This window comes from Oculina patagonica, chromosome 14 (genome assembly GCF_052425735.1).
Source record: "Oculina patagonica isolate OP01 chromosome 14, crgOcupat, whole genome shotgun sequence".
NCBI classification, from domain to species: domain Eukaryota; kingdom Metazoa; phylum Cnidaria; class Anthozoa; order Scleractinia; family Oculinidae; genus Oculina; species Oculina patagonica.
In genome coordinates, this window is record NC_135771.1 from 10784947 (window position 1) to 10802662 (window position 17716).

General features: G+C 39.6%; 2 protein-coding genes across 3 annotated transcripts in view; both read left to right on the forward strand.

Moving 5' to 3' along the window:
* Positions 1-17716, forward strand: part of LOC144637645 (HEAT repeat-containing protein 1-like) — a 207652-nt gene that overhangs the window by 177931 nt on the left and 12005 nt on the right. The gene's annotated exons all lie outside the window — the stretch shown is intronic.
* Positions 7-13712, forward strand: LOC144637646 (endoplasmic reticulum metallopeptidase 1-like). 2 transcript variants are annotated; one of them, XM_078496705.1, is made up of 10 exons: positions 7-769; positions 2372-2545; positions 4935-5255; positions 5688-5929; positions 6512-6940; positions 7658-7804; positions 8499-8692; positions 9570-9685; positions 11432-11607; positions 12615-13712. In XM_078496705.1, the coding sequence occupies exons 1-10, from the start codon at positions 7-9 to the stop codon at positions 12789-12791; spliced, it is 2739 nt and encodes a 912-aa protein (XP_078352831.1). In that variant the 3' UTR covers positions 12792-13712. The 2 variants fall into 2 exon arrangements, with proteins under 2 accessions (XP_078352831.1, XP_078352832.1); XM_078496706.1 differs by having other exon boundaries at positions 5688-5926.

Here is a 17716-nt window from a genome sequence, read left to right on the forward strand (position 1 = left end):
TTCAAGATGGCGGAGCTAAGGAAGCGTGGTGCCGGCTTTTCGTCCGTTGTTCAAGACTGTAAAGAAACTCCTGATTCACCTCCAGTGAGGTCTTACTCAAAGAAAAGTGCGTCACTAAGCTGGATGTTCTTTTCTATTCTTCTTTTCTACATTTTATCCTTGTATGTGAGCTTCAAAGCCTCGCGCACGGTTCCCGCGCCCAAAACAAAACTGGGGAGTTCCGTGAGCGAGTTTGTGGAAGAAAGAGCTCGCAAACACCTTGATGCGATTACCTCCTTTGGCCCACGACCCGCTGGAAGCTATGCGAACGAAATTCAAGCCGTGAACTACATCGTTGGAGCTTTGCAAACGATCAAGGACACTGCTCGAGAAGATGTGATAATTGAAATCGACATCCAGAGGCCAACTGGAAGCTTCGATTTAGGATTCTTCGCTGGATTTACAAGTTTTTATCGCAACGTGACAAATATCTTGGTCAGAATAACGCCCAAAGATAGCTACCCTCCAAAGAACACGGTTCTTTTAAATGGGCACTTTGACAGTGTTCCCGGGAGCCCGGGCGCCAGTGATGATGCTGTCAGTTGTGCGGTGATGTTGGAATTACTCAGATGTATTGCACAGACACGAAACTTTCGTTTCACTCACGGAGTTGTGTTCAATTTTAATGGAGCTGAGGAAAATATTTTACAAGCTAGTCATGGGTTTATCACACAGCATAGATGGGTGGACACAATCAGAGCTTTTGTGAATCTTGAAGCAGCTGGAGCAGGTACTGTACAGCTGTATATGCACTGTAGAGGGTCCTAAAGGGACTGGGGGGGGACCGTCGAACCCATTTCCTTAGCCTCAATTTTGCCCAAATCCCAGTCCCATTCCCAGTTTTTTGGTTTGTGATTCCCAGTCCTTGTGACCCAAATTCCTTTATTTTCCAGTGAAAACGTAGGCAAATGCCAGTTTCCATTTTACCCCCTCAGGCCCCTCACTGTACTTCTGGGGAGGGTGTGGAGAAAGGGGGGGGGGGGGAGAGGGTACACAACAAAGTTTTATACAGGTAAGCCTTTCCCCAAGGTCCAAACCCATATCCTTTTAACAGCATATACCATTTTTGACAAAAAGAGTACTATCCTTTATATACCTACATTAAAATGCTGCAACCCATTTCCAAACTTTTCACTTACAATACAATACTGACAATACTTCAGTAACATAAATAAATCAGCTGTTAGGGGCACTATTGAAATGCCCTTTAAGGTACTTAATGACATTTTTCCCTACCTCCATACCCTTTTTTATACCATGCCATAGAAAATACAGCCAATCAGAATACAGGAAAGCCGTTGTATATTCGACGGTATTCAACCCAACCTTCCCATCGTGCGCTGCGATCTTATTCTCGATGAAATTTAGTAAGCGTATTTTCTATGGCATGGTATAAAATAGTTAACAACACTTTCTCGTGTTATACTATGGAATATCCCACTTGTCACTTGTATTTTCTTCGTATACACACTCGCCTAAAGGCTCGTGTGTATACCGAGAAAATACAAGTGACTCGTGGGATATTCCATAGTATACCACTCGAAAGCGTTGCATAACTAGTATATATACTCATGAAATCTCTACCCTTATATTTTCCTCCAGCCTGAGAAAGGTACCCCCCTTTCAGGCAGGGCTTCCTCATTTCCAATAAAGGGTGTAACCCAGGATTTGCCTGAGTGCTTGAGATCATACCATAAGGTTGTTACCCTAGGTAAGGGGGATAGAAAGGAAGAGCCATAATGAATTTTCCTTTCCTGCTATTCTACCACATGGGAGGTACAGTAACCTAATGGTTAACCTGCTGGACTCTGGACCAAGCAGTCAGGTTTCAAGCCTTGACTTGCATCAAATGTGTTGTGTTCTTAGGCAAAATAGTTTACTCTCACAGTACCTCTCTCCACCCAGGAGTATAAATGGGTACTGGAAAATTTAATACTGGGTGGTAACCCTGTGATGGACTAGCATCCCATCCAGGGGGGAGTAGAAACTGGGATAAGCTACAGCCTGATGCAGTGCTGGAAATTACTGCCAGTCATCGGACATTGTGCGATCAAATAATGCCAAAATGTCCGGCCAATTTTGCAATATGTTCGGACATGATGTCTGAGAACTTACGTGACTGTGTCTTGGAAAATTTAATGAGTTTGATTTAAAATGTGAAATGATGTCCGACCAATTTTCTAATATTATGTCCGTTCAAAATAAAAGTTTGGAAGGACACATAATAATAAATTATGTCCTTTTAAGTAAGAAAAATTATTTCCAGCACTGTAATGGATGCAGACATATCTTTACCTGTATAAATGATCTATATATGGCGCTTCAAATTTAGGTGGAAAAGAAATAGTGTTCCAGGCAGGTCCTGACCATCCTTGGTTGATCAAGACCTATGCTGAGGTAGCACCACATCCTTGTGCACAGGCTCTGGGTCAGGATCTCTTCCAGAGCGGGCTTATACCCAGTGATACTGACTTCAGGATCTACAGAGACTTTGGCAAAATACCAGGTAAATCGAAAAACATTTTTCTTTTTTTTTCTCTTTTTTAATCTTTTCCTATAACAATGGCCAGGGCTCGACACTAACACTCTCCCGATTTCCACTGGAAAGTAAATTTTCTTCTTGGAAAGTAAAAAAACGAAAATGAACCAAAATACTTACCCGATCTGGAAAGTAAATTTTAGGCTTTACTGGAAAGCAAATTTTATGCTTAAAAGGCTTAAATGGAAAAAAGTGTGTAAAAATTATGATAATGATAAAAAATAGCCAAATGACAATGACAACTCGCCTTAAAAAGACAAATTTTACGCTATTCTCGCATTCTCCGCCATATTGGATCAAGAGAACTCCCGAGGAGGTCTGGGTACTATAAACACATGTGGTATGGTGCAATATTGAAGTACGACATTTTGGATTCCTCTTCTATCGCGAAGGTATGTAGGTAACAAAATCTTTCCAGGGAAATGAGTCTGTTTTAGTTTGATTTTTCTCGACGTAATGGTGATGTTGGAGAAAAAGAAGGCGAAAAAGAAAAAGTTGACGAAGGACAAACGGGCAAAAGCACTTCAGATGTACGCGTTGCTTTCCAATGTCCTTATGTTGGTTGAAATTACACTGATTCTACCGCTGTCAACAGCATTTTGTGAGCGAGGTTTTTCAGTAATGGGAAAAATAAAGTCAGACTGGAAATCATGCTTGTCAGTTGAAGTATTAGACTGTCTCATGAGGATTCGTATTGAAGGGACTAGTGTTGCTGAGTTTAACCCTCAACCTGGAGTGCAGTTTTGGTGGGATAGTGGAACGAGAATGAGACGTCCAACTTTTAAAGTGCCTATGAAGTAAAACATAATTGCTGTTTATTTCAAAGGGTTTTCAAAATAAAGAAGGATGGCGTTTTCCTTTTTGCAATATCTTCTTTCGTTTTAGAGATATTTACGTTTTTGTATTATGCAAATGAGGAAAGTGATGACGTCATTAATTGTTCCACAAAAAGATGAAACACTGAATCAAGAATATCTCTAGGAATATTCAAGCTGTGTTCTTTAAACATGGCACCATTAATGAACACTACAAAAGACACAAAATGACACCTGTCGTGCCGTTGCCATGGCAACAGTTTTGCTGCAAATACCTATTTAATTAATACTCACATCCCCAGTTTTTGCTCAACCAAAGATGATCCACTCCCAACAAGCTAATGAGGAGAGTTAGGGTAATATGGGCATCATGTGTGTTCCAGGCCGGACCCTCTGTCCCACTTTTAAGGGTGCAAATGGAGATATTTGGTTTATGACAGAAAGAAACTGGAACCAAGGGTGTTGCCATGGGTACATCATAGTATGAGCCATCTTGAACCTTAGAGGAAGGTCACTACCGATGCCAAGTTTCAAAAATATCACTCTTATATTTTCAAAGATATCCTTGATTTTGTGAGCTATCTTCTAGTGGAACAATTTATGACGTCATCACTTTCCTCATTTGCATAACACAAAAACTTGAATATCTCCTGAACAAAATAAGATTTTTCAAAACGGTAAACACCATTCTTCTTTATTTGTAAAAGCCTTTCAAATTAGCATTAATTAATTTTTACTTCATAGGCACTTTAACGACTAAAACAATGCCATGAGACACATAGTAAGATTTTTTTAATATTAATTAAACATGGTTAGCAACTTTTGAACTGTCATCCATTTTGGAAAGTAAAATTTTGAGATGGAAAGCAAAATTTGAAGTCTACTTTCCAACATGGAAAGTCGCGTAAAAAGTTAGTGTCGAGCCCTGATGGCATTTTGCAACATTTGAAAAATCCCATGGAGGGGTCACCTATAACAAAGGGCAAGGAAGCTCATCAGAAAATTTAAATTAAACCCTAATAGGAGACTAATCTAGGTGTGACTCAAGCTTTTTTGACCTTGAAAGATACCATTTTTCATGCCTGATTGTTCTAGAATGCTAAGACAGTATGGGTATTTTTTTTTATTTCCTAGCATGTTATTTTTAACAAGACCTCAACTGCTAAAAATATTGACATTCTGTCCTAAAACACCCTACTAGACCAAAATCCATAATTTACACCCCTAGGCAAAATGGGAAACATCCTTGTCCTTTTCATATAGCAGTCTGCTTTCTTCCGAGGCCCTTGAGAGGTATTGTTAAGGTAAATGTATTGCGCAGTTCCAGAATATATCCATACCCACCGCATGGAAGATCATTGGAAATTCCGAGGGGGTGGGGGTGTTTAAACCAAAAATCCTTCTGTGGGAGGGCTATGGATATTTTCTGAAACAACATAAAATGATATACTGTAAATTTTACATTGTACTTCTGTTAAGATGATGGAATCAACTAATCTACAGGTTTCAAGGTATCAATTTGATCATTTTGTGATATATAGGAATGGACCTTGCCTATACTGCAAATGGCTATGTATACCACACAAACTATGACTCTCCAGCGGCGGTAACGTCTGGTTCCATTCAGCGTGCTGGTGACAACATACTGGCCCTTGTGAAGAGCATCATCAACTCACCATTTCTAGCCGACCCTGGAGAGTATCGGCACGGTGCTATGGTGTTTTTTGACTTCCTTGGGGTGGCCATGGTTCATTATCCAGAAAGAATTGGCTTTGTTCTAAATATTGTCACTGCTGCTGTGGCTGTTCTTTGCCTCATTAAAAAGTTTATTGGTTTTCCAGCAAAGAAAAATACCACAGAAGGTAAGATGTCCAGGGGGGGGAAATTGTAGTCTTGTTCTTCAACGTTCTGCACTGTACATAAACCACTCGGGTCCGGTCCTGCTTTTGGGGGGATGACGGCGGGCTTATTTTCCTGAAAAAGTGGCTGGAAATCGAGCCTACCTGGACTCCAGATCAAGTGGTCTGGATTCAAGCCCTAGCAGGGGTCACTGTATTGTGATCTTCTCTTGGGCAAGACACTCGCAAAGTGCCTTTCTCCACCCAGCTGTATAATTGAATATTTGGCAAATTTAATGGCAACGCTGCAGTGGACTAGCATCTCATCCAGGGGACAAGTTTAATATTTAAAACTTATACTGAATTGTGACTTCATTGACAGTCTTCCTTTGTAATTTATACTTGTCAACCAACTTCAAAGTTATAACATCTAACAGTAGATATTTTTTTCCCCAGGTGAGACAGCAATACAAGGTTCATCCCTATCTGATCTTTTCACCTCGCTGCTGGTCCTGTTATTATCATGGGTGGTTGGTATTGCTGTGCCTGTGACTATTGGTCTACTACTGACGTACACAGGACACTCACTCACTTGGTATTGCCGACCCTACCTGCTTCTGGTATTGTATGCTGCCCCATCTCTGTTTGGTGTTGGTTTTGTGCACTTCCTTGCAAGGAGGTCCCTTTTATCAAAGGTAGTTTACAAGCCTTAAACATGTACTAATGCCTGATTCTCCCTATGGTGCACGCCTGCAGGGAATCATGGTAGTTGTATTCATCGTTGCCAAGACTCGCGCATGGTTTGATGAATACAATTACTATGATGCCCTGCAGGCTCGCACCATAGAGGGAATCAGGCATTGAGTGTTACCTAGTCCAAACAATGTCGTTGATTAGTCACAGAATGTCACATGCTTTTAACAGTAATTTTATGCGGCTGGATTGACTGAGTGGGCGTGTCAGCGAGAAAATATATCACTGAAAGTCGTGGTGTCCATCAAACCCAAGATTTCTAAAATGCAAATTTTCCGTTTAAAAAAATACGTCCCTGCCCCCACCACTGTATAAGCCCTCCCCAGAAATACATAAAAGCCCACCTGAAAGTAGCCCCTGATGTTGTTTTGGCTCATCACACAATCCTAGCCAATTTTTTTTTTATGAATTTCTGTATAGGAGGCTAACCTGAAGGGGAGACACTGAGTAAATATAAGCCCGGGGCTTTTTTTCAGTCCTCTTTCCCTGTTTGGTGTTAATTATTATTTTTTTATTTGATTTTTCAGAGAGGTGTGATAGAAAAGGACAAACAGACAACATCTCCTGAAGACAGGACAGCTAGTTGTCTTGCAGCAAGAGAAACAGAAACATTTTATGCATCTTTACTAGTTTGGACAATAATTCTTTCAATATTGACTTATTATCGCCTGGCTTCAGCTCATCTCCCATGGCTTTTGGTCATATTTCCTCTAATCGTGCGAGTATTTATATGGGAGAATTTTTTCTTAACAAAGACATCTCATCAAAAGCTTGGTGCATTTGTGTTCATGTATCTCCTAGCAACACTAATACCCATTCAATTCTGTACGTACGTGACAATCAGCGTGTTTGATGTTTTTGTCCCGATCATGGGTCGAGCTGGAACCCAAACACCTCCAGATGTCTTTATAGCTGTCCTGTGTTCCTTTGCTGTTGTAATGTTGACCTCTTATGCGGTGAGTATGTGTTTCAATTTTATGACAATTTTTTTTCAACTTAAAATTGTGACAAGCAACATAACACTGAAACAGGGACATGGAGGCTGATTAAATGACAGACTGTTGTCGAAATTCTAACAGTGAAGTTTAAACCATTCAGTATTGCAACATTAGAGGACTTGAAAATTCAGTATTACACATGTATCACTGAATCAGTAATCAAATTACAAGCAAATGTGTAAGCAGTGTGAATTAATCAGGTATGGACAACTAAATTGCACTGTTTTCCTTTTATTTGGATGTTTTTGTTAATTTTACAAAATAAAATAAAAAACAATTATTTTAAATTACTAGTTGCTGCATACATTGCACATTAACCTAAAAATGGGTTATTCTTACTGCAGCCAGTTCTCAGTACCATGATATATAGTAAATACAAGAAAATTTAAGAAATCCAACTAAAATTAAGAAAGCAAGGAATTTCCAAATTGCAACAAGATTTCTGCAATAATAATTATTTTCTTTTTTATTTCGAAGCAACCTGAAACAAATTTTAATACCTACTGTAAGAGTCTGTCAATGACCTCAAATTCTGGAAAGAAGGTTATATGACTTGCTCTAGGGCAAAATTCTCCCAACAAGATTTATAGAAGATGTATGAAAAATGGTAAGGAGTTGAGTTACTGAGATCAACCCTTAAAGTTTATCAAGTATACATGGGTTTTTTTGTTTCAGGTTAGTACAGTGTATGTGATGGGCAACCTCAAGCTTCCAGCAACGTTTCTGGTATTGGTATCTGCCCTTGCACTTTTGACGTCCCTCTCAGGGCTTTCATTTCCTTATTCTGCTGCCAATCAGTGCCCTAAAAGAGTTTTCTTTCAGGTAAGAAGTATTACTAACATGGAGATGCCAACCTAAAAAGTTGAATTTCTAGGAGATCACCAATTTTGTGTTAGGGTACCTCTTAGAAGTCAAACCCAAAAAATGGAGTTAGGAGTAGAGCTCTGCCTATTCATCTACAAAAAAAGCCTTAAATATCTAAAAATCATCCCCCAAGATCAGTGAAATTAAGCATGAAAACATTTATTACAAGTGACTTGTACAGGGGCTGCAAGATTCAGTCTGTATCTGGGAGGCCCTAGGATGACCTGGGTGGGGAGTTGGTATAGATGCTGACAGCTATTTCAAAATTATGCAAAAAGGTTGAATATCTATGAAGCTAAGATGTCCTTAATGGATGGGGATGTCCTTTACAGATGGCAGTCTTCCATCAACAGTAGGCAAGAGTGGCAGAGCCTGATTAAGACTGTTTGTGGGACTGCACTAAGAAGAGGGTTCTTGCATATAAAAGGAGGAGGGTACTTAGGAGTGAAAAGAGATAAACACTAGCTGTTTATTTAGCTGTTTGTGGGCTTAAAAAGGTGTATACTATATGAGAGTTGGGGCAACATCCTGACAACCAATCTATACAATTTTATGGAAAGCAGGCCACCTGACTACAATGGCCAGTTAATTCTTCCCAGGAGGTAAAGGGTTGTTGAGATATTCAACTGTGTTATGTTTTTCTTTCTTCTAGCATACGTCAAGAACGTTTTACAACAATGAAGAAAACGTGATTCTAGAGGACTCAGGTGTTTGGATTACCCCACTAGATTACCTGGGAATTCAGCCATTCAGTGACATTCCCATATTTAAAAAGGCTTTACCTGCACCACAAGAAGGAGTTTATGGAGGATTTCCATATTACCTACCATTGAGAGATTATGTAAGGTATGCTGTACTTCATTGTAAAATCCTGGCGACTGAATGTCAGTGGAATGCTGGTCGGCTTAAACCCCAAATCAAAAATCCTGAAATCTAAGGGTGCTTTACATTAGTCAGAACTGGTCGGCCGGTCTGGATTTCTTGAATGTGAAATGGGCCTTTTCCACAAGATTTTCCCACAGATTTACTGTGCACAACAGTGTATACTATTTATGCCTTGGCTCACTTTGTCAGGACAAATCTGACTAACAACGGATTTCTTTTCCTGAATATACTGGTCTAGCCGGCCAGTGGAAAGCACCCTTAGAACTTGAAAACCAAGTCGACGTTGAAAGTTAAGACCTAAATCAAAGGTTTCAAAGGTAAGGTAAGGTAAAGTCTGTGTCCGAGCCATGAGACTCATACAGCCGGGGCTTATCCCGGTTTCTGTAGCATTAAGCGACTAGGAGTATTGCTTCTCCCCCCTGGATGGGATACTAGTCCATCGCAGGGTTACCCCCCAGCAGTAAATTCCCATTTGTACACCTGAGTGGAGAGAGGCACTGTGAGAGTAAAGTGTCTTGCCCAAGAACACAACGCAGCGCCCCGGCCAGACCTCGAACCCGGGCCATTCGACTCAGAGTCGAGCGCACTAACCATTAGGCCACCGCGCCTCTCGTAAAAGGTTTTCAAAGGAATGCCTCAATTGCTTAAACCTGATCAAACTACACTAGCGACATAACAATATTTTTAGTTGCTTCATACTTCAAAAACAGGCGATTAGTCCTGGCCTGATGGGCGACAAGCTCGAAGGCAGTCTTTACGTACCTACCTATTCTGTTGACTCCATAAAACAGAGTGTGCTATGCTCTCACTTACAATAAATAATATTCTTTTTAATCAGAAATTCTTGGTATCTTCCTGGTCCTCCACCTCAACCCACAACATCACAGATGGAAGTTAAACTAATAGCAAGAAAACAGCATGATCAAGTCTACACATTTAAATTCCAGCTATCAGGTCAGTGTGAAACTGAATAGAGGCCCTGCCAGGGTAAATTCCGACAAGCGACATGGCCCAAAAAGTAGCGACAACATGCTAATAAAATCGCGACAAACGACAACCTTTATGGAAAAACTTAAATTCCGACCAGGACAAGCAATTTTTCTTCAATTAAATTACCGACAGCGACATGAAAAGCGATAAAACAACGACACGGCACATTTTTAAATTTAGACAAGCGACACAGGAACCCCCCCCCCTGGCAGGGCCTCTGAATAACTGAATTTGGTGTAATGTGATGTAATCACTTTGGGAGAGTTGATTAAAAGATTGTTTTCAGAGCTGTGCTCTAGCAGAGCCCAGGTGCCACAGGTGACTTACTTTTATGTTTGGGCAACTGTAAAAGCTTTTAAGAGCAGGGCACCCAAGAGTTCTTACATAAGAGCCTTTAGGAACCCTGCAATAATATTATTCTAAGAGCACAGCTTTGGTTTTACTCCTAGCTGTCCAAAAAAAATGTTTCATTTGTTAAAAAGGCAATTTTTAGCAGCATTCACAGACCCAAGAAGTTATACATCTATGCTCACCAGTAACCAAAGTGCACTATAAGAGTTTGTATGGATTTAAAATTGAGTGTAATATGAGAGTATGTATGGATTTGAAAATAATTATTTACTTTTTCTTTTTAAAAGCTACAAAAAGTGTGTGATAGACTGTTAAAGTGAATTTCGCACATATGGCTTTCCAAAGCACTAGAAAGACAAAAATGAAAATGACTTTTGAGACGAGCACTACAGCATGTTTCTGTTTTTCAAAGTTGAAATATTCAGTTGCCATGCTATTGTTTACAGGAAATAAATTGAATTTAAATAAACGCCGCCCTCGTATAAAGGTGGCCCTCGGATAAATGCTGTATTCAAATCAGGAAAAATTTAATAAACGCTGCGGCGTTTATTCGATTAAATACGGTAGAACGCTCGATTTTAAATCCATACAAATCCTTATAGTATGCTTTGGTCGCCTGTGGTCTGCTATCATGACTTACCGTACCCAAATTCGCAAGTAGCCAATCAGAAGCGCGATTTACTGTCCTGATATCCTACGATATCAAGTCACTGACCTGATATGCCACCATATCACGGTCACTTTGAAGTAAAGTAGTGTTACTGTACGATGAATTGAAAAGAGGTTTTACCAATAAAACAGAACTTCGTAATTTAAATTTAGCGGTGTTTAGCAGTCGTAAAAAGAGAAAAACTTTCCCACCAAAACTAAACTTGAGCGCGTTCGCCAATTGTGCGTTGTTTGCCGACGAGTACTGAGACATTCAGACTGAAAAAAAGGAGTCGGAATTTCAAAATGTTTCGCTTTATTTTGATTTTGAAAATTTAGAGAATGAAACTCTAAACAAACGAGTGGAAAAAAGGCAGAAGAAGAACTTGGTAAAAGTGTTGAAGACCAGGTCAACACAATTTGCAATATGTACCTAGCAAGCATGGCTTCAACAGAGCGATAAATATAACCGGAGTTTTGGCTGAATTTGGGTACGGTAAATACCTAATCATACCTCTCTGGTACGCTTCGGCTGCATATCAGGCTCGTTTGGTCTCGCCATAGGTATTTTGGCTCGACTGCGTCTCGCCAAAATACGAACCATGGCTCGACCAAACTCACCTGATATGCCGCCGAAGCGTACCAAAAGGTACGATTAGGTATAAAAATTAGAAACTTAAGCATTCATTTATAAACTTTTTTATAACCAAGGTCCTGATCACATGACCGTGTATTTATCACCTGCAAGTGGAGTGGATTTGCTAACATCATCTCTTGGCTCATTGTACCCAATTGAAGACCACAATGGCGGTGACAGAGTCACATACTTTATTTACTATTCACATGGTACTGATGTTGGGCCATGGGAACTATCGCTTGACTTAGTGGTGAGTTGCCAAATCTCAAAGTGATTAAAATAACGCGATTCCTTGCCATTAAGTCTGTGGACAAAACCATTGTGTGTGACCATTTAAAGTGTATATGACATGAAAAATATTTTCTGCTTATTTGAAAAGACAAATATCCCCATATCCGACCTCTAAAGTGAGACAAAGGGTCCTGCTTAGAACAGACATAGTTCCCATATTGTCTTAATTCCCACCGTCGGTTTGGCTGCGCTAGATGGTTCTTAAATTTCAGTTTTTATTGAGACAGCACCAGCGGCAAAACTGTTGTCATTTTGTTTCTTTTGTGATGCACATTTGTGGTGCCAATTTCCAAGAACAGTGCTTTAATAGTTTTAGAGATTTTGTTTATTCAGTATTTTACCATTTTTTAGAGTCAAATCTTATGACGTCATCACTGATCTAATTTGCATAATACTAAAACGTCAATATCTCTGAAACTAAAAAAGATATTTCGAAAAGAAAAACGCCATTCTTCTGTATTTCGAAAGGACTTTCAAATAAGCAGAAAAAAATTTTCATGTCATATACACTTTAAATGAAAGCTCTTAAGCAGTACTTTCCTGTGCTACTGTTTATTATGCTGTTCAAAGTGGCTCTCACTTTTGAGTCTGTGGGTGAAACCCTAGTATGTGACCTTTTAAATGAAAGCTATTGAGCAGTACTTTACGGTACTGTTTATTATGCTGAACAAGGTGGATCTAACTTCTAAGTCTTTTATTGAGTGAAACCCTCTTGTGTTACCATTCAAATGAAACACTTACCAAAGTTTCCACAAAAAAACTTAAACTTTCAAAGCCTTTTATTTACTAAGGTTAATTTGATTGATTGATTGATTGATTGATTGATTGATTGATTTACTAAGGTTAATTTGATTGATTGATTGATTGATTGATTGATTGATTGTTTGATTGATTGATTGATTGATACACTGTGAAGTTTGCAACTTTGTGAAACATGGTCAAATTTGTAATTATGATTTATTTCAGGCACACAGAAAACTCCCAGCCAAGAGCAGTCTGTTAGACTTTGCTGTGGCAGCCCAGTACATTCATGGCAAGGAGTCTTCTTCACCTTTCCTAGAAGAAGTCATGCGTTTCACCCCAGACTGGGTTTTTGCTAATGACTGGGTTGACACATACAAGAGCTGGTCTTTCACCACATAGAGCAGTTTTTGCGTCAGTGTCGAGACTAATTTGCATTTGCTTTGGTTTTGCATTACTGTGCTTAGTGATTGGTTTAAAAATCTTGCGCCACTTTCTCATCCAATCACTGAGAAGTAAAACCAAAACCAATCATTACTAGCTCGCACGTGTTTTCCCGCGCTTCGTGTCGACCACACATGTAATTGCTTCGAGTTTTGATTGGTTCACTGCATTGTCTGCGTCCTTTGTGATTGGCCTGAGTGATTACTAACTTTGGTTTTGGTTTAACGACACTCAAATGATAATAGCTCTACTGACTCCATTAGAGTGGTTTTCAATTGAGTGTTGAAAACCAAAACGAAAGTAATCACTCTGGCTAATCACAAAGAACACAGACAATCCAGTGAACCAATCAAAACTCGAAGTAAATACATGTAGCTCATGAGAAGCGCGGGAAAACGTGCGCGAGTGAGTCACGATTGGTTTTTGTTTTACTTTTGATTGGTCGAGAAAGTAACACGAGTTTTTTAAACCAATAACTAATTGCAGCTTGAAAAAACCAAAGCAAATGTGAATTACCTTCGACACTCAAGTGAAATTTACTCCTTGGCCATTTAATGAAAATGACTATTCAATAATTTATTGTGATTATAAAACTACTTCAATGCAAACCCTATCAATTCTAAACGCTTTTATTCACATAAATCTGACGTTCTATTTTATTGACATGGGGCTTATTTATGAAGAAATAGAATGTGATTAATTGTTTATTATGTGAAAGGTAAAATCAGTTTGAACAAGACATCGGATGTCTTTTTTGGTGATCTTATAAAAGTAACTTAGGTATAATATATTTTTTTTAACAAGAATATTTTGATTTTTTTGAAATGGCATTATTAAAAGTTCACCCAAACTAATAAAGGAGGTGTATTTTTGAACGCATTCTTTTGAAATGAATTTCATTGTTAATAAATCTGGGTCGCTTTACCAACAGCTAACACAGCTGGGGTTAAACGTCTGGTCAGTTATAACTTAGAAGACTTCATTATAGGTCATGTTGTCTATCCCAGACCCTTGAGAGCACAGAGTAAAAGAACATAATAGGGTTTGAGTATACAGTCAACTCTCTCTCAGAACACCGTCGGGACCGGCCCAACTGTTCGTCTTAGAGAGGTGTCCGCCTTATAGAGAGTCGAGGTAACGTGAAACCAGAAAATCTGAGATAATAAAGCTCAACGGCTATGCACCATGAATGTATGTCTGCTTGAAGTCTTGTAAAAAACCGTATTCAGTCAACTCTCTCTAAGACGGACACCTTCGGGACCGACCGCAACTGTCCGTCTTAGAGAGGTGTCCGTCTTGTAGAGAGTCGAGGATTCATGACACCAGTAATTTTGTGATAATAAAGCTAAACCTATGCACAATGACTACACGTCTGTTTAAAGTTTGTTTAAAGTCGCTTCCATTAACAAAACCTACAAACTGGGACATCAATAATATCAGAAATTTGACTCGTTTTTTCATTACAATCGATAATTCACTGCTTCACGTATAGTAAGCAGAGAAGCTTCATTGTTTTTGGTTAGTAAGGTTGGTATATACCCGTATCCTTAGGGCACTGACTAACTTTGCTTTAGCGTTCATGAGGAAGTTTGGAAGTATTTTCACTAATAAAACATGATAAAAAAACACTTGTTAAGTGTCTGTTGATGATTTCAAAGTGTCCGTTTTCCGTCTAAGAAAGCTGTCCGTCTTGTAGGGAGTTTGGTTACAGTAAAATGACTGAAAAACGGCAGGGACCATCACCAGGTGTCCGTCTTATAGAGGTGTCCGTTAAGAGAGAGTTGACTGTAGTTCGTTCGAGCAAATGTTGACAACTTCTAACTGGTACACTCTTAGTAGAAAACGACCTCTTCGGTGCCCATACACCTACAAAGTAAGACAAGTGTAATGTCCTTAAGGGGCTAGCTAACTTTGGTTTATGTTGATGCGAAGTTTTGAAGTGTTCGCTAAAAAAAACACTTGAAATGTCCGTTGTCCGTCTTGGAGAGGTGTCCGTCTTATAGGGAGTTTAGTTAAAGTTTTGGTAGGTTCCGAAGCTACCAAACCGTTACCGTGCTATGAGATTTCTGTGGTAACTTTATTTTTGCCTGTACTGCTCGAATGTTCGGCGGAAACCATCTTTAATGTGTTGTTGAGATGAGAAAACTTTGGATGAATGGGATGGGATGAGATGATGATTGTGAATGGACTGAGGCGCGCGGTAGTCATTTCTTCCATCCCTTCCCGAGGCGGGGGGAGGAGGAGGGGGGGGGGGGCACACTTCTGGCTTGAAAATTGGACGAATTTTAACACCAACTAAACTCGGAAGACCTTGTCTTGACCGTAACAACAAAAAATGGAAATCACTTGCGGCTTTAAGCTTGCCCCTTCATTATGTCTGTTATAAGTGTGTTTTACAACACGTTGAATTGCTTTTGTAATACATACATTTACAGCTGCCTTGTAGACAGTGGTTTCGCAGTTACAAAATATACACACCTTTTTTGGTAGTTGCATAAAACATGCAAAATCCTTTACATTCACCTTAAGACGGATTCCGCTCAAGGTTCGAGCAATGAGTGCAAAAATTAACTACCAAAAATCTACTCATAGCATAGTAACATTTTGTATACTATTTGAAACATCTCACTGTAATTCATTTCTCAAATACAATACAATACAATACAACAACTTTAATTTATTTAAACACGGTAAAAAAGTTTAAAGCTAAAAGCTTGTGGGGCCGTGTACAAATTAAAAATTTAAAAAGACATATAAAAAGACATCCTAATATTGAGAAGATAGAAAAAATTCACTATTATAATAACAATTTAAAAATTCAATAAAATTTAAAAACATCATCGTTCAGTCTGACAGTCTGCGTGGATAACGCCTCGAAGCTAACTCCGCCTCGAAGCTGACTCCGCTATTAAATTCTAAACCATTCTTGTGAAATTTAATGTCAAACCTCGTAAGAAAAGCTTAAAACGTGTGTTATTTTGTTGGGGGGGGGGGGGGGGGATGAACCGACGTGAAACGTCCATTTTAACTAAAATACGGCGAACTTCAAATTCGTTTTTCTCTCGCGGGGTCAGCTTGAGAGCTCAAATTTTGATAGGTTCGTCTTAACTGTTTCAAAACCCCGGGGGGGGGGGGGGGGGTACTCCCTATAATGGCCTATACGGGGAGGCTCCGCCCGAAAGGGGTACCTTTTTCAGGCTTCAGGTATATAAAAGGGTAGGGATTTCACGAGTTTAAGTATATGAAAGGGTATGGAAATCTGTCATCTGGCTATTTAAAGGGGCCTTTTATTAAAATATTTCGAACAGACGCAATTTATGGCTGTATTATTTTAATTTATTAAGCGCTACATAAAAATGACAAGAAAACGTCCTATTTTAAGTACACGCCATGTCTCTTAGGTATATGAAAGGGGTACCTTTTTCGATTAAAGGTATACGAAAGGGGTACAATTTCTGTCAAAAACGGTATATAAAAGGGTAAGGGGTTAGAACTTGGGGCGGAGCCTCCCCGTATAAAACTTTTTTGAGTACCCCCCCCCCCCCCGGGATTAAAACTGTGACCATGCTATGAGGTCTTTTTGGTAACTTTATTTTTGCCTTTATTGCTCGAATGTTCAGCGGAATCCATCTTAACATGTCTTGACTTTTTGCCAGTAGCCATGCCGAGAGCCGTAGCAAGTAACAAGAAAACAAAGATGGCTTCCCGTCGAACTCAACGATCGATCTCTACGACTTCACGAAAAAATAAAAAAATAAGGGACTGTGAGTTACTGTGAACAGTCTAATATTAAAACATTTCCGGGCCTTCGAATTCTATGTTTCCATATCCTTGCTAGCGGCTGGCACCTTCGGAACTTCGCATAAAAACTGCTTCGGTTTTCAGAATTTAGTCTAGCTACGGGCCTGGCAAGTGCTCTTTAACATTGAGCATTCGTAGCGTGGAACTACAGTAGAACCCCGGTGACTCGAACTCTGATCATGAAGGGAAACGAAAAACAGTTCGAGTTAGCGGGGTTTCGAGTTATCGGGGTCGATTGCATATTTATTAATATTATAGTATTTTATTATTAGAATTATTGTCTGTTCGTTGCTCAAATCAATGGGAAACCGTGCCAAGTTGCAAGAACCGGAATTCGAGTTATCGGGGTAAATTTGACCCAAATTTTGTTCAAGGGAAACGAAATTTAGTTCGAGTTAGCGGGGTTTTCGAGTTATCCGAGTTCGAGTTAACCGAGTAAAAATGACTGAAAAGTGGGGTCAAATCCAAGGGAAATGGAAGTTCGTTCGAGTTAGTGGGGTTGTTCGAGTTATCCGAGTTCGAGTTACCGGGGTTCTACTGTAGTTATCGAAGATAGAAGAACACCGAATTAGTAATAACAAACTGAAAATAATCAGGCATGGCTACGACTGCAGAGGATTAAGATGGATTATGAGAAATTGACCAATTTCTTTCAGAGGTACCGCCGTGACGTAGGATCACATTAGTTCTGCATCGAGCATCCTTACTGCGCATAATTCCACACATAATTTGGAAAATGGTGGTTTGGCTTTTGAGAGAAAGAGATTAATCACCGTTTTCCCGTGAACTGGTCCGGGGGGGGGGGGGGGGGCACTTCCTATAAATGGGCTTATGGGGATGTGCCGCTGGATGGGGTCGCATTTTCGCGACTGGACTGACTATAATGGGGTCGCCATTTCAAGCATTTTTTAAAGGGTGACTAGAATGGGGTCACACTTTTCCGGGATTTTGAGAGTACGAAAATTCTGCCAAGTTGTGATTTATGAACGGAAATATTCGCCGAAAAAAACGTTACCGTATTTATTGCTGTTGTTCAATATTTGACAAAAAGCTCCCAGAAAGTGACTAAGTTGGGGTCGTAA